General features: G+C 43.4%; 2 protein-coding genes across 8 annotated transcripts in view; both read right to left on the bottom strand.

Annotated features, from left to right (window-relative positions):
• eps15l1a (epidermal growth factor receptor pathway substrate 15-like 1a) overlaps positions 1–4,241 on the bottom strand; it is a 38,732-nt gene extending 34,491 nt beyond the window's left edge. For all 6 annotated transcript variants that reach the window (XM_061682953.1, XM_061682954.1, XM_061682956.1 and 3 more), the window contains exons 1-5: positions 4,162–4,241; positions 2,631–2,672; positions 2,462–2,551; positions 1,029–1,076; positions 858–953 (exon numbers count right to left, since the gene is read on the bottom strand). In XM_061682953.1, coding sequence (XP_061538937.1) covers positions 858–953; positions 1,029–1,076; positions 2,462–2,551; positions 2,631–2,672; positions 4,162–4,188 — 303 coding nt within the window. In that variant the 5' untranslated portion in view covers positions 4,189–4,241. The remainder of the gene's footprint in view (positions 1–857; positions 954–1,028; positions 1,077–2,461; positions 2,552–2,630; positions 2,673–4,161) is intronic.
• A 997-nt stretch (positions 4,242–5,238) lies between these two features.
• On the bottom strand, positions 5,239–16,353 carry LOC133405920 (UV excision repair protein RAD23 homolog B-like). Of its 2 annotated transcripts, XM_061683001.1 has the most exons (10): positions 15,895–16,337; positions 13,452–13,533; positions 13,286–13,365; positions 11,831–12,180; positions 10,601–10,647; positions 10,400–10,527; positions 9,507–9,654; positions 8,196–8,365; positions 7,956–8,111; positions 5,239–6,386 (listed from the first exon to the last, which is right to left on the bottom strand). In XM_061683001.1, exons 1-10 carry the CDS (start codon positions 15,961–15,963, stop codon positions 6,273–6,275), a joined length of 1,344 nt encoding a protein of 447 aa, XP_061538985.1. In that variant the 5' UTR covers positions 15,964–16,337; the 3' UTR covers positions 5,239–6,272. The 2 variants fall into 2 exon arrangements, with proteins under 2 accessions (XP_061538985.1, XP_061538986.1); XM_061683002.1 differs by lacking the exon at positions 13,286–13,365 and having other exon boundaries at positions 15,895–16,353.
• Between the last annotated feature and the right edge of the window lie 834 nt (positions 16,354–17,187).

The following is a 17,187-nucleotide window of genomic DNA, read 5'->3' as shown; positions in this document are numbered from 1 at the left end:
GCGCATTATACACGAGAAATTACGGTATATTACGTGTATATATTACAATTGCTGCAGAAACGATGCAAATTTCCCCATTGTGGGACTCATAAAGGTTATCTTGTATTAAAAATATTTATTAATACTAATAATATACTTTTCACCTTCCTACGTTCTGAAGTGACGTACTAATTCATTTCCAGTTCAGACACGGCATCCTGCGAGGACGTGCATTATTTTATTTTGTCGTTCAAAGTTGGTTCCGCTCCAAGAAACCGTGGTGCACTGTATCACCAAATCCCTTATTTCGATGTTTTGCGACCGCAAGTAACGATAGCTTAGCAACGTTCTTCACCTAGCCACTCCGCGTCCTCCCTTCGTGGCACTTTTGTAAGAAGCATGCTAAGAAGTGTAGCTTATTTGCTAGTATGGAGGTGATGATCAGTGACTTTAATGCTTTGACACCGGACGCAAAGACACGTTTTGCCTCTGCGGCTCGGCAGCCGGAGGTTCGTAATAAAATAGCGTGCAACAAGCGGCTGTTCAACGTGGACGCACCGGTAATGTCAGACGCTATTTTATTTTTTTCCTTCCGACATCCGGAACAATCAGCGCCGCGGCCATAACGAGTCAACGCTCAGTGATTTCCGTAAGAAAATACGGACGTTCCGTAACATTTGACAGCGCCGCTAAAACTAAACTCAATTTAGTTTTCTTTATAGAGAGTGCACTGAGAGAGTGATATGATGGAGCACACGTGCAGTTAAGTGTTTTCAAATGTGATTGTTTTGCAAGTAAAATGCATTACTAATATTCTCATCGGGTTCAAGACGTGTGACACAAGAAGGACGGACGCGATCGATCGGTAGACTACTCACAAACTTGGGTGGCGGCACGCTGAGGTTGAGGCTGGACACGCTGACGTCATGGCCACTCTGCGCGCACGCCACCAGACGCAGCGCCACGTAAAAACCCTTAGGCGGGAGAGAGACGTTACCTGGGATAAGGTCTACCTGCTTCAAGTTCTACGTAAGGATTGTGTTTCCTACCTGCTTGTCCAGGTAGCCTTTCCCTTCCGGATCAGCCAGATCCCAAATCTGAAAAAAACGACAGCAGCAAACATGTCGTCTGTCAATGACCATCACAACCCTCGTGCATTAGATATTAGTCATACAGTGTACACTCGGCAGACAAATTAACCGTGTCTCTTGGGCGGCTACAAAAGCTCAGCAATATGCCATAATTCGATTGAATTAAACTTTTTGTCACACTGCATCAACAGTGAATGTGCTGCTCCTTCTGGTGTGCCCGCCTTGGCCAGTACAAGACCGATACACTGTCCGTGGAGACGTCTCAAGTCCTCTCTCAGCTCGTCAGTACGGCAAAAATATTAGCCGTTCTTCGCAGAGGATAAAGAATATGACTGCGAGTACTGTTCCATTGTCTGTCAATATGCGTTTCTGCTCCGTTTGTGAAGTCCGTTGCTTAAGCATTAGCTTTGCATGAAGGTAAAAGACAAACGCTAAGTTACGTATTTGTATTCATTTGTAATTCTCATAGTTTTACTGTATGTTTAGTTTTTGAGTAAACTTCAGCTGGGAATGGCAATAAACAGTGGAAGCCTCTTTTTTGAAGATTGTTTCACTATCTTCCAAACGGCAGCTTGTTGTCAAGAGCGTTGTGTCACTGCCACCAAATAGCGCTTTTATGTCAATTCTGCACTCCCAAGTCGAAGCAAAAATAAATAAAATCAATAAATACATTTTAAAAACAATTAAAAATCGGTCGGGCGACAGCTCGTATCTCGAAAAGCTAGGTTGAGTCCCTCGTATGTCCAGGCACGGTTGTTTTAGAAACTGTTGTCAGTACAATGCAGTACAGTCATTGGCTGCTTCAAACCAAAATGGCTGACTTCCTGGTCAAGCATGGCCGCTTGAGACTTTTTCACACCTGCTGTCATGATGGACATGTCCGCCCAATTCCGTGTCCGTGGGTGGAAGCTTGTCGGGGTCCTTGTTTCTAACGTTCCAAGGGGGCTACGGAATGAGTATTTTCGGGGGGTGTTGGGGACCCCTTAATGACAAACATTTTCATCAGGATACATATAAAAAATGGGTCATTTTTCGGACATTTTGGGGCCTCATAATGCACGCAGAAAAAAACAAGGTCAACGGGACCAAACCAGGAACTGAATCATAATCAATTAACTTGTTTGCATTCTGTGCACTGTCAATTTCAAATAATGTCCTGTTTTTTAATAAAGCGGTGGAAATAAAATTGTATCTGATCTATCAAATAATGGAAAAAAGAATCAACAGATTACTTGATTAATTAAAATCAACGTTAGTTGCAGCCTCCCTTAATTTACCGTTGCGGTTGAATGAAAGGGGCTCGCTCACGCAATCGACGCAGGCTGGATTTTTGGGCCCAAAAATGTATACAAATGAGAAGAGATGGCAACAACGAGACGACACGCCGCTACCTTTCCCAGCGTCACGTCCGGAAGTCCCGACTTTTTCAAGAACAGGGCGGCTTCTGTTGGCCCCACTCGCCCCGTGTTGCCCGGATCCACCTTGCGCACAAACACACGCAAATGTCACACAAATGACGTCAAAATGATCACGCCCAGTCCAGTCCGGTCGTCATCTTACCTGTCTGTAGAAGTTCTCAAAGACAGGACTCCCGCTTGTCAACTGTTACAGACAGATACACAGATAGATCGATATTTACCAGTGGGCGGGTACGGTGTCCAGTGCCGGGAGCACGGCATTAAACGCAATGTCAAGAATAACTTTGTCAGGCATTATAAATGCAACTAAAATGCAGTAATGCAGCACCTGTTCTCCTATATAAAAGACGTGTCAAGATTTTCAAGTCGGCATGTGTTACTCCGCTCTGGCGAGGCTTGTGTTTCAGTTTAAGCCCCACCTTCCCGGCACCTCATTGGCTGGCTTTTTAGTCATGCGCCGTCTACGTGTCGATCGTTGTCGCCACGAATAAACGGTGGCGATGTCACTCAATGTGTGTGTGTGTGTGTGTGTGTGTGTTGATGTCTCATGATGTTGGCTGTGCGGGTGTTGAACCATTTCACTAGGAAGTGTGGGTGTTACCGTAAAACAGCCGCATTCCTAGTAGTGTTGAACTTTTATTCTGGGAAAAGCGTGGGTATTGAGACACCCACATCCCTTACAAACCCTCACAATTTTCCAGGCGAACTGGTTCAACACCCACACTTTTCATGCTAAAAGAGCTCAACTGGTATTGTCACGACACCAAAATTCTGACTTCGGTACGATTCGTATAAAGCGCCTCAATACAAGTGATGCGCCAAAATCAAAAGCACTGTATCAAAAATAGTTGTCGATGAATTTGACAAAGGTTGATTTGTTTAGTTTGGTGTATACGTGCAGTGACTTTTGCTACTACACGAAACCACATGAAATCCGACTTCTGGATGAGGGACGTTCATCCCCCCCAATTTCAGACGCCCCTGTTCCACCACTCATTGCCTTTCAATCGACAGCAACGAGTAATACGGTGCCCGGTCGAAGTGAAACGCCGAGCAATATATATATATATATATATATATATATATATATAAATATAAAATACGAGCTGCAGCGAAACAGGATGTCAACTTCAACGTAAATGACATCATAATGGCATTGCGGCTAGCAGTCGGCTCGCTTCGTTGCTCAAAAACCAGCAAAAGACCTTTAACAAACGTCTGTGTCGTTTGATACGAGGACCCGCAACCGGGGTGCGCTTCTCGTCTCTTTCGCCCGCAAATGTCGCGCCGTGGTCGGACTGAATGCCTTCAGCATCAATTTGTCACGGCGGCCAGATTAGATTAGCCCGCTAACCTCCGACGATGCTAACCGGGCAGGCTAGCTCGCAGGAGTCCGCTACGAGGACGCGGCTGGCCGGGGACACACCCGAAGGGGACACCGCTGGTGTTCGGCTAAACAGGGCCGCTTTTAGTGGCGCTTAGCCGGCTGCCGCGTCGTCTCGGTTAGCCGTCGGCGGCCCGCTACGTAACGGGACCGCCGCCGACGCCGCACTGGGCCCGGCTCGAGCGGCCGAGCGAGCCGACTTTACGACGTTATGGCAGGCGACGATAACACGGTGTGGCGCTGGAACACGAAGTGAAGGCGTGTCGTGGGGAAGGGCCGCATCCCTTACCTGGCCGAGAGATGTGAGCGCTGCCATGTTCCCTGTTGCTGCGGAAACGCACCCTGCCTCCTTCGCTGACGCCGCCGGGAAAGCGCGACCCCCAGCGGACTGCTCGGGAGACACTTCTTCTTCCTCGTGCGTTTCACAGACTACGCGCATCTGTGGCGCATTGCTGCCCCCGCCAGACCATTCTTGTCACTGCATGTTTACCGTCTCTTGAGGAACGCTGTTTATTGTAAAATAGTTTAGCGTAATCTGGTTTTAATATACAGAAAACCTCCATAATGACATTTAAGGCAATTTAATAAATAAATAAATCCCGATAAACACAAGTAACATGAACAAATCATTCACATTCCGTCAAATACTTAAAAAAAAAAAAAAAAAAAAAAGATGAAAAAATTGGACATTCCATCCATTTTCCACACTGCTTATCCTCACGAGGGTCACGAGGGCGTGCTGGTGCTGGAGCCTATCCCAACTCACTGCGGGTACACCCCCAACTGGTCGCCAACCAATCGCAGGGCACATAGAAACAAACAACCATTCACACCTACGGACCATTGAGTCTTCAATAGCCGAGCGTCCATGTTTGTTTTGGGGATGTGAGAGGAAACCGGAGTACCTGGAGAAAAGCCACATGCAAACTCGAACCCGCCATCTCAGGACTGTGAGGCAGATGCGCGAACCAGCCTGAACCGTGCCGCCTAACGAGACATGCCACTAAATAAATACAAAGATTTATTCATACGCTAATCTATTATGACACTCCCAGTGTCAATGCTTTCTCTTACAGGAGTTAATGAAGTATCAAAGTATGAATCATTGCTACAAGTATGAAACTTAAGCTGTATCAATATTTCAACTTTATTCTCATATGGACTATTAATAATATACGGTAGATATACTTTTGTAAAAAAAAAAAAAAAAAAAAAAAAATGTATCCTTGTAAGAATTCATTAAGATTTGTCTGCCCCCCCCCGCCCAAAAACTACATTTCCTGCATTCTAGAATATTATTTTTCAAAATGACGAAGATTATTGCTTTTTTTATTTATTTAAAAAAAAAAAAAAAAAAACATTGTAAGGAGGAGGAACACGACAGCCAGCTCGCATTTATTGATTTGACACAAAGCTGAAAAGTAACAAACCATCACACCAGGCCATCGTGGACAAGAAGAAGTCGGCAACCAAATGTGTACGACTCAAAAGAACATTTTAATAAGATTGCAACTCATTTCTTCCGATTTTTTTTTACTATCACGAACTATAATTTTTTTCTTGTAAGAATTAAAATTGTGGTAATAGTTTGACATTTTTTGTGGGGGGGAAAAAATTGGACATTCCCTCAAAATATTCATGATTTTTAATTTGGAAAATCTGTAAAATTCACTAAAAATGTATAACATTTTAATTAGGGAAAAAAAACGTGGACTTTATTCTCATACAATTAGAACATTTTGTTCAACCAAAAAAATCTCAAAGTTTGACTTGCTCTCATAACATTCTTGACAAAATTGACTCTCTCGTGTAAGATTATGCTTTTTTGGTGCCAAAATCCAACTATCTGGGGGAAAAAAGTTTTGCCTTTATTCTTCTGGTTAGATGGTAATTCAATTTCTCCCCCAAAAATATATTTTAAAAAAAAACTATTCTCTTAAGATTGCGACCTTTTTTCCTCAAAAGGGTGGATAATATATTTTTTCTTTTAACAGTGGCCCTAATACCATCTTTGTAAAGTGCAGAAGAATATCAAGCTCGTATTTGTGGACTAAACAAGAAAGTCCAGGTAGTGTCTTTCATTTTAGTGATGTTTTCACAAAAGATTTTTATTTTTATTTTGCCACCCCACAAAAAAAACAAAAAACAAATTTTTTTTTTTGTTTCGGCTTCATCCAAACATCGGAACTGACGACGACGTCCATCAGGTGTGATTGTGGATGACAAAAGAGCTTGGAAAAAAAAAAATATGAATGGTGACATTTATTCAAGATTTGCAATCAATCAATCAATCGCAATGCTGCTCCCGCGCACACAAAAAACAACCAAAGCCTGGTGGCGTGTGAAGGAGAGAGCGCTTTCGACATACGACTGGGGGTAACAAAACCAAATCAAAATGAACTACTCGTCATCCCAGGCTTGCTGCAGCAGGAAGTTGGCGGCCAAGTTTTCGTTCTTCTCGCAGGCGAAGTACGCCTGAATGACCAAACCCTCGGGGAAGCCCAGCGCTTTTAACTGAAACACAAGCACACGTACGCACGCTGACTTACATGCTTACGCAACACGCGGACTAAAGATTTCGGGCAGAAAATGGCGACGTGTCGACGTTGGTCACGGAAAAATCTCTTATCTTCATTGCCTGATGTATTTAAAAAATGCATTTTAAAATGCTAACTTTCCTGTTTAAGCAAAAATGTATTTATTTTTTTTCAATGAGAAAATCATTGCCCTAATGTTGGCTTTTATAGTTTTTCAGTGGCAAAACAACATTTTCATAGTCCAATGTTGGCTTTTCATGACCAAAGAGTGTTTTAATGACAACATATTGGATTTACATGGTAAACTAGCCTCATCAAGCAAAAAAAAAAAAAAAAAAAAAAAAAAAAAAAAAAAAAAAGCAATTTTAAGGCTTAATATCATATTTTTACAGAGTATTGTGGAGTGGTTCTCAAACTTTTGACATCAAGTACCACTTCAAAAAATATGAAGTATGTTAAAATTAGTCCAAAAAATACAGTGGCTCAGATTTTAGTCCCAAGAGCACATTTACTGTACTCAAGGTAAATACAACTGAATTCTACTTAAAACAATGTACCGTACTTGAGAAGAAGGTATATGCATGAAAAGTTAAAAAAAAAAAAAAAAAAAGTGCTGATTTAGAAAACAAATTTATATAAGCTGTTGTATTACGACGGCGGATATTAGGGTCAACTAGTGAGAGGGGGGGGAAGTGCAAGACATGATTTAAAGTCATCATGACAACATTTAAAGTCGACAGGACGGTATTTTTTTTAAATTTTGTGATGAGATTAAAATCATCATGATGAAATTTAAAGTGACCATGCTGAGATTTAAAGTGAACAATTGACGTGAGGATTCCGGTTAACAAAATAGAGAAATAAAATACTTGGTAAGAAGGTGTCCGGTGCAGCAATCGTGTCCCACGATGACTTTAAATTTCCTCGTGACGACTGGATATTTTATTTTAGGTTTTTTTCCCTCTCCATGAAACCTGTCCCTATTCTGCCGCATGGCCTTGCAGAACGGTGGTATTATTCTGATGTTTATTGAAAATGCAGCCGGACAGAAACGGGTTTTCGGGGACAGACGGGGATCTCCCACGACTTGATGTCTCATCACGAATACTTTACATCGCGTCCTGTCGACTTGAAATGTCATTATGACGATTTGAAATCACGTGTCTGCTCTTTTTTCCTCTCTCACGAGGTGACCCTCGTCGCTTCATTCCAAACTGTAGGATTGTATTTCATGTTTGAAATGTTGTCAATTTGAAAGAATCGCTGAGTCGAATACAATTCACGTAGCAGATCGAGAACCGCCGGGCTTGGCAATAGAACATTTTTATACGTCGTTTCATGAAGCTTTCTGTGACCAAATAGTGTTAAAGTTGAACAATATTACATTTACATGAAAAACATCCTGTTGAAGCAAAAGATCTTTCATATAAATGGCAAAATAAGACAAATGTAATGTTTTTGTGGTTTAATGTAGCTTCTTTGTGAGCAAATAGCGAATGAGTGGCTTGACATTTGATGTACGTTTCAGCAAAGCTTCTCTACTGACCCTCTCGATGGCCTCCTTCTCCTGCGGCGTGACCTGGATGTAGTTGGCACGGGACGACGCCCGCGGCTCGGCGGCACCCTCGACCCCGCCGCCGCCGCCGCCGCCCTGAGGCTCGTTGAGCATCTGGACAAATCTCTCCTGGTGCTGCGTGATTTGCTGCACGGCAACAAAAGACGAGGCGAGGCGTAAGACGAGGCGGCCGCCCGCGTTCGGGTGTCGGCGGGCGTTCGGGGTTCCGACCTGCAGAAGCTGCGGGTTGTCGCGGCCCAGCTGCTGCAGCAGCGCGGGCAGCAGGGCCGGGTTCTGCTGGATGATCTGACGCATCTGCTGGAACTGAGGCTGGTTCCTCAGGAACTCGAGCGGGTTCCGCGTGGACGGCGAGCCGCCGCCGCCGCCCGACGACGACAGGCCTGACGGGAGAAGAACCCCACAACAAGGTACTGTCAGAAGCACAACAACTGTCTTCGATTACAGTCAGCCCCGCCTATTTGCACTTGGCTATTCACCAATTCACCTAATTGTGTTTTTGGCGTCCTCTCTGAAACACTCAAGATGGCGCCAAAGCTCTGGCAAATAAGTAGCAGACTGGCACCTGAATTCATTTCCCTGAACAAGCGTGTAAGTCATTCTTTGAACTTGTATATCAAATCAATGTTTCCCCATTGAAAAGGATTGAAAATGCCATTAATCCGTGCCAACATAGTCGCGGTTCGCGATTCACAAATTCGCTGATTCTTTTTGGGAACAGATCCTGCGTTATTTGCGGCAAAACTCAAGTGTTCGAGAATTTCTGTAACGTAGCAAACCAAGTCCCACAAATATATATATATATATTTTTTAATTTTCATGTCCAAAGAAGAAGTCACCGACACGGTGCTCAAGGGCACCGGGTAGCCCCCGAGGACCACTTGGGGAGCCCGCGGGCCTCTTCTAAAAATTGCTCACCGGTGATGGGACATTGTGATTTTCTAGGAATGTGGTATAAGTGATCATTTGAAAAAGACAGACAGAGCTCAATAGAAATAAAGTGTTGTTGCTTTAGTACCTATCCGCGACCCACCAGTTGAGAATCACTGGCCCAAAGTATTGTTGATATTTGTTGCATTCATTTCACTAATTTCTTTGAGACAACAAACGGTTACGGTTGGCAGGAAGTTGTCCGCTCAACCAAACTTCCGTGCCGGAAGACAGAAGGCTGCTTGCTCATCCAATCACAAACGTAACAGCAGCCACGTTAGACTGGCGATCGACAGTGAGCGGGAGACAATCGACGCCGTACACGGCGGTGCCCGCGTCCGCTTTGGCTCGTGAGCGTTTTGCCAAGCTAGGACTAAACAGGGAATCGAAACCCGTGGAATCCGGAACAACAGCTCAGCTGAAGATCGCCAAACGCATCTGCGAGCGCCAGCGCGTGTCGTCGCCGCTTGGATGGAACGGCCGGTAAACACCGACGACCGTTCGAGCACCGCTACATGTGTTTTTTGCCATCGGACAGCAACGCGCAAAATCAGCACACCGAAAAAAGGCCACGCGTTGTGTTTTTGCACATACGTTCGCCGTCCGTTGCCGCCGGCGTCTGCGTAGCGGGGGCCAGGGCGGCCGTGGGAACCAGGGCGGCCGCGGGGGCCAGGGCGGCCGCGGGGTCCGACGGAGCGTCCCGAAGAGCCGGCGCGTCGCCGGCCTCGGTGGCGGGGAGACCCTGTGGCATACAAACGTGGCATAAACCCGTGGGTGGGCAAAGTCCAAGGATATTTGTTGCAATCATTTTGCGGGTTTCTTCCTACAATTGCTTGATTAAAATATATTGTAATGTTTTTATTAAGACATAATTGCTAAAGAAACACACATACATGAATAAAATGAGAACATTTGACATGATAAAATGAATTCTTTTATTACAGTATATTAAAATGTATAGTGTGTCATGTAATGTAGGCTATTTTAATTTTACATTTCAACTCTTAAAATTTAGGTTTATTTCAATTATAATTAAAATCAACTATACATAATTATATTAAAAATTTGAATTATTTTAAGGTAATTGTAAAATATATATACATTTTATAAAAATACTACCAGTATAGCCCTCTATTTTATATTTTAAACCATCATGACAAAAAGAAAAATATTACATTTATATAATTTCTTTTAAATCATCCATTTTACATATACACCTGAACATCTGTGATGAGATTTGATTATTTTATTGCCTAAAATAACATAATTATCATTCATCAATTATACAAATAGAAATAAAAAAAACTAATAATTGTATTATTTTTAAATACAAAATATATGGGTTGTAACAAATATATATTGTATAATTTAAAATAGTATATCTTCCCTATTTTATGTTGACATATTAACCAATATTTACCTTTTCTAAAACTGTTCATTAATAAGAGGTCCCGATTATTTCATAACGAAAAGTAGGAAGCGCTCACGGTGAGCAAATACTCGACGGCGCGGTCCGGGTTGTTGTAGCTGGCCCGCAGCGCCGAGACCACGGCCTCGCGTTCGTAGCCCATGGACATGATCTCCGACACCAGGTTCTCGTAGGCCTGGCCCGTCACTGCCACAACCACAAACGAGTCAACACGGGTTTTTTGTTTGGCGTGCACTTTACGGATCGGTCGGCAACTTACCGAGAATGGACGCCGCCTCCTCCAGCAGGCCGAGCTCGTCCGCCAGGCTGACAAACGCAAACAAACAAATTCATCGAGCGGCAGGGCCATTTATTTAACTGGCAAATACTACAAACGTACACTTCCGTTCAAACGGTACGTCCCGGGGGAGGTAACGACAGCGCCGCGGTACGGCGAGCGACTGCGGATTTCGAAGCCGTCGTTTTTTAGTGACGCGATAAAGTCCGGTCTGAGACTTCAGTGCGGTACTGCATTTTGCCACAACATGCAGCCGACTTAACCGTTTAATAGCCACCGCGCTATATATCGGTCGAGCACGTTTCCCGTGTCACTCGTTCACTGGAAGTTGAGGCATCTCACACGCTGACAGAGTGCGTATTTGTACGATATAAGCAGAATACGTGTTGCGATGGTGACAAAAGATGACGCGACGCAACGCAGTTGACGGGGCGAACGGCGAACGCCATGTAAAAACGACGTTCAACTCCGGCGGAAGTCAACTTCGCTCACGGCGGTTGGGTGTCTGTGAATAAATGATTTGACCGTCATTTGGTTTTTGTTGTTCTATAGTTTGAGGTGTCAAAAAAAGCAACAAAAAAAAAATTTGAATCAAAGTCGCTGTTCTGCTTGACATGTTTCTTTTCTTTCCTTTTTGGCGATGGGTGAAAGAAAAGAGTCTACTCCAGGATATTGGGACTCGAAAACGGCTGGCAATACGGGGGAGATAGCTTTGAAAACGGCTGGCAGTGAATGAGTTAAGAGCAAGAAGAGGAGGCAGAGAAGGTCCCCAACAAAGCTTCAGCAGCAGGCGTTCTATCCCACGGAGCTGCGAGAATCTATGCCTGAGATTCAGGTTGTAGGCGCTCTTTTTAACGTGTTGCTGCTCCATGTTCCTTTAAATCCTTTGAACATTTATATGTATTGAAACAGTTGTGCTCATTTCCATTAGGTCAGCATTTAGCTACAGACAGACTTTCGTTAGACAAAACGACATGGTTTGGTTGAACATTTTGCCCTTTAAATATAAAATGTTGAATTGTCTTGTTTCGTTTGTCAGTTTTATAGTCAACTGGGCTTGACAAATAAACAGCTTGAAGCAAGCACACTGTGGCTCGTAGTCAGAGAACTTTTGTGTTTCCTCAAAGTAATGTCACCCATTACATTTCTTTTCTTTTTATAAAAAAAAAAAATCAAAATAAATTAAAAAAGCCTCACTCTTCCGGGTCTCACCTCGAAGCTGACGAATGGACGGACGCTCGACTTCCCGCTTCCTCCGTCGGCGCGTCTTCGGCCTTGTCCGGGTCCGCCGTGACTGTCGAAGGGGCGGCGGCGGCGGGGTCTTTGGCGGCGGCCGACGGCGGAGACGCGTCTTCGGGAGAAGTGGTGGGGGTGTTCTCCGGGGCGGGCGGCGGAGGCGGCGCTTCCGACGACTGCGTGCCGGCGGGGGCTTCTTCTGTCGGGACGCGCACCGAGGAGGATGAAGATGATGAGGACGGCTCTGTCGTTGAGGAGGAAGAGAGGGGCGGCGCTGATTGGTGGGACGACTTTGGGGAGCTTTGAGGGGCGGGGGCTGTTTTGGGCTACAAACAAAGAGAAGCGAATGTCAATGTTTGGGGAAAAAAAACAATGACAATTACATTTGTCCCTTTATTTGTTCATTTTTTTCCACAATCTAAAACAAATCAAAAAAAAATTTAATAACATTGGTGACTTTTTGTTCAAATCCACAAAGGAAAAAGAACGATAACACACTCTGCTTCAAATCACTCGGCTTTGGGGGCGTGGTTCAGTCTCATGCAGCGGTTTTTGTTGTCGCGACAATGGAAAATTGCTTATTATTCTGCCATTCCTAGTTAATTCAACTAACCAATTATTTGATAAAATAGGTTAAAAACATTTAAAATGTTAACGTGTATAGAAAATATGTACAACTGTATTATTTTAACAATTTATTAATTATTTTAAAAATTGTATTCTAATTTCATTAGAATTAATCAGCCATTTAATTACACTTTAAATAATTTAAATATGTATGTAAATGACAAATTCATTTTAATTTTATTATTTATAATTTAATTATAACTAACAAATTACAACTAAGTAAACAATGTTTGTAATATTATAAAGTGCATGTAAAATAGCTTTAGTAAAAAAATAATTATGGAACTTTTTAAATTATCTTAAGAATTTAAGTATAATTAACCATTTAATAAGTCACCTCTTTAAATATTAAAATGTGGATGTAAAATATGTAAAACTTTTTATAGAGTAAAACTCAAAACAAATTCTTTCAATTTTTTAAAATATGTTCTTTCAGTTCCTTTCATACAATAAAAGTAAAAAATAAAATTGTTTATTTGATTATTATTTAGTAGAGCAACCGTAATAACAAAAGAAAATCGGCAATGCATTGTAACTGACCAATTTCAGGAAAGAAATAAAAAATAAAATGTAAACTACTGTTTATTGCGGTAACTTACTGAAAAAAATAAGACATGCATTTTAACTGACCAATTTTCGGGGAGGGAAAAAAAATTTAAACTTTTTTTTTTTTTAATATATAATTTTAAAAAAAAATCTAAATTAGTGCACCAAATAGGAAATGGAGCAGCCCGTACGTGGCTGTACTTTGCCCCCTGGCGATAAAATATATATACAAAAAGCAGCCAAAAAAGCCCTTTTGACCTTGGTGACCATGACCACCACAAAGTTCTTCTCGCTGATGTTGTATTCTTTCAGCGCCGTGTCATCGTTCAGGATTTTCCCTGCCACCGAGGAGAAGTTACGTGAGCAGCGGAACACTTTTTTTTTTTTTTTTTTTTTCCCCATTTTGACGAGCGGCGTCCATCACCTGCGTAGATGAGCTTTTGTCCCGCGATGGGAAACGCATCTTTTCCTCGCTCCTCCGCGATTCTCTCCTTCAACACTTTCACCTGACAAACACAAAAGAAAAACTTTCAAGTTGGAAATGAAGATCATTCAACACAATGCTTGAGATGGTATATGGCTGCGTGATCTTTTAATCCATTTGATCTGTGAAATTCAGTTTTTTTTCTGCCAATCGAAAAGAGTTCCCAGGTGTCACTCTTATAACCGATCTGTGGCACGGTTTTGTCAAAGAACCCCAAGGATCAAATACTGCACACATATTGCTACAGCTTTCGTTACCATGGCAACCAGTGGGCTGGATCTCATTTAGCAGTCCACTCCTCCATCTTTGGCAGGCTTTTTGATTCCACACCGAACACGCGATTTGTTTTCATCTAAATTTTGTCCGTTTTCGAACATCCGCTCGGTTTTCCGACAAAAAAAATTAAAAAAAATAATAATAAATGATGGCGACGGCCATTCATTTCCTGGAATCGATGCTTGTTCATCCGAGGCATTTGGTAAGTTTGTAAGTATCAAGGGTTCAATACGACGGCAAGGCGAGCGTTTATCCACAATAAAGGCAATAACAAGCCTCCCAGTCAGCACTGGCAATGTTGGCAAAAGTCAAACCTTCAAAATAAAAGCATACAGTATAATAAGAGTTGCACCGCACTTTCTTGGGCCCCGTGGTGGCTTATTTTGCATCTCTGGTCAAGTAGTGTAGCAGTGTGGTGCATTTCATGTCCAAACAAAAACACACAGGCCCCATGTAGGCAACTCAGCCAAACATTGTTATTACATTATTAAATTGCTAAATTTGAATATTTGTTTCATGAAGTTGTATTCATTTATTCCCTATCCTGTTCATTTGGTCACATTTCTCTTGGCTGAACTGCTTCCACTAGGCATATGTAGATATTCAAAACCATTTATTTATTTATTTACTTTGTTTGTCCAATCACATTTGAGCTCCCCATGTGTTGCTGTTCCAATCTAATCTGCCCAGGGCCTTTACAATCAGATGTGCCGCTGGCATGTGTAACTTGAACTATACAGTATTAGCAAGGACACATTTCTTGAACCAGTCACATTTGAAATTCACCCGCACAGGGCCAGAGCGCTTTTTTTTTTTTTTTTTTTCCTTCTTCCTGTCCTCTGATTGGTTTGTCAGAGCAAAAATTGTTACAGCCAACGTCTAGCAAAACATGTTTGTACTGATCTGCACACGTTAGAACATTTAATAATCAGTTTTTCTGGTGAGCATGATGTATTTTATTTACATTTTTATGATGTTAATTGTGAACCGCTCCAGATGATTTTTCTATTGTACAAAAACACGTAAAGTACATTTTTCATAATATGTTCCCGTTATGAAGCTCATTCAACATAACTGCTGACATGCTAAATGTTCTTGCGTTTTGCTTTTTCTTCCGTGCGAAACTATTTTAAGAATTCATATTACGACAGCCATCGCTGTGCCATTTATAGCTCGGTGGGATTTAGGAATGAGTGGAATGACTTTGTTGGTATTTTTTTTCGTGGGGGTACTTTTTATTTGTTCCGAGTTCTACCCTTCCCATGTGTTGCCATAAGCGGTTGCTTCGTTGTTTTCGGCAGCTCATCTTTCCGTAGATGCAAGCAGTTGCGTTTAGTGTCTTCTCTCCGTGGATTTGTTTAAAGCCTTTCGGGCTAAAATAACTTCTGTTGTGTTACCGTGACAGTAACTTGGGAGTGTAACATACACATTAGTGCAGTTAAGGGACGTCAAATGTGGTTTAAAATGCAAATATGAAAGGCTTTGGGTGCACAAACAATGAGGAATCTTGCACAGTCATTGACTGACACCGAGAAGAGTAAATCTTCATCCGCAGCAACACTTTCGTTCGGCGTTTTTCAAACTACAACAGCACTCGACTCGTGCTGAGTGCTATTATTTTAAACTGCACAGCAAAACTGTTACGAACGTTGTACTGTGATACTATCATATTCATAATATACATTTGCCATTAAGGAATCGAAGAAACAAAGCGTAGTGCGAATTAGAACGCGAAGCATTTTTATTTTGAAGGAAATCGACGCATGTACCGCTTTGACTTGGGCTAGCTTGACTCGAGGCTACGAGTCAGAGCGCAGGTGACTTGAGGTCCCCCAAACACGTCGACTGGTGTCCCCTCCCCTCACAAACATTGAATTATCCCCCCCACTCAAAAAAACCCCCCCCCAAAAAAACGACACCTAAAGAGCTTTTAAGCGCCAGTTAAGCAGAATTACGCCGCGGCTAGGCTAGGCTAGGCTAGCCTACCACAAGCATATGCTACAAGCTAGCCCGCGGGTCCGGTGGGGTTCCGGTTCGGTCCCGGCCGCCGCCACCGCCGTCGTCGTCGTCGTCGTTGTGTTTACTTCCTCGAGCAACTTTCACTCACCGTCTCCTCGGCGTCGATGTGGATTTTAAACGTCTGCTGCTGGAGCGTCCTCAGCGTCACCGTCAGCATCCTGCCAGACGCTCGAGCTCGAAATACACACGAGAGAGGAGGGGGGGGACAAACAAACTCCTTTCACACTTCACATTCGCTCTGTGTTCGTCTTTCTCGACTACTGAAGAGTCCGAGTTTTAAGCGCACAAGTGGACTCTGTGAGTGACTCAGCGGTCTGACTCAATGGAAGCCGGCCGGGGCGCAAGGGCGCCCTCTAGCAGGCCGCGGGGTAGAATGGCAGGAACACGGTGGCTTCGCGGACGGTGGGAAGTAAGAGAACCCAACGAGAGCTGATGGCGACTCCGACCTGTGGCAGATGTCGTTTTTGCTGTGAGTTCAACGCCCTCATTTTCCCAGGGGCGCACCACCCGCGTGGCAACCGTGTCCTTCAAGACCCACACGTGAAACGCATGTCGTCACGCTGTGCTGGCGCAACACGGCAACAAAGTTTCATGGCTCGTCACACTCCGAAACTTTAATAACCGCAAGATGATCAGAAATTCAGCCAGTTCGACGTAGCAACGTGAAATTTGGTGGACGCGTCTGTCTCATGAGTTGACCCACAAAAGGGTCTCCAAAATCCAACTTTCCTTTTCTATCCTTTCCGAGCGAGACGAATTCTAATAATGCTTCGGGAAGGTGCCTCCATGCCAGCGACCCACAATCCTTCCAACTGCGACATTTCAAGCGACTGACCGCTGACGAAGTTTACAGTCGACACAAAGACGCTCGACAGTTGCACGCTAGAGACTTTAAAAAAGGATTTCATCAAACTTTTACTTCATTCAACAAACATGCATCAAGAATACAATGCTAGTGAATGTTAGCCTCAAGCATTGTAAGATTAATATTGCGCACAGAGAAGAAACAAGAGCTGTAAACACAAAATATCCTCAAATGAAGAAACTTCGAGCGCGAGAGAAAAAGAAAAGAAGCAAGGTCGACTTCATTTTCAGGATTTATTCCGGAAAGAGAAGAAAGAAGCAGGATCGCCTGCAGGGGGCGATATAGCACCAGCGGCCGGAAGGCAGACGCACGGGCCCTCCATTTCCCCCCCGCGGCTCGCGGGCGTGCTGGAGCCCATCCCGGCTACCTTCGGGCGAGAGGCGGCGACGCCCTCAACTGGTCGCCAGAGTGTCGCATTGCAAAAATACACGAGAGCGCATCGAGCCAACGTTTCCATGCCTTTTGCGGTCAAGCTCCGAATATATTTTTTCACTTCATGTTAGTATCTTTACCTTT

Source organism: Phycodurus eques, chromosome 8, assembly GCF_024500275.1.
Source record: "Phycodurus eques isolate BA_2022a chromosome 8, UOR_Pequ_1.1, whole genome shotgun sequence".
Taxonomy (NCBI): domain Eukaryota; kingdom Metazoa; phylum Chordata; class Actinopteri; order Syngnathiformes; family Syngnathidae; genus Phycodurus; species Phycodurus eques.
This window is presented reverse-complemented; position numbering and strand designations above follow the sequence as displayed.

Excerpts from the sequence above, each read along its gene's own strand:
- LOC133405920 (XM_061683001.1), bottom strand. The coding sequence starts at position 15,963 with ATGCTGACGGTGACGCTGAGGACGCTCCAGCAGCAGACGTTTAAAATC. Across the intron at positions 13,534-15,894 it reads ACATCGACGCCGAGGAGACG|GTGAAAGTGTTGAAGGAGAG; the intron begins GTGAGTGAAAGT and ends TGTGTTTGTCAG. Across the intron at positions 8,112-8,195 it reads ACAACCCGCAGCTTCTGCAG|CAAATCACGCAGCACCAGGA; the intron begins GTCGGAACCCCG and ends GTTGCCGTGCAG.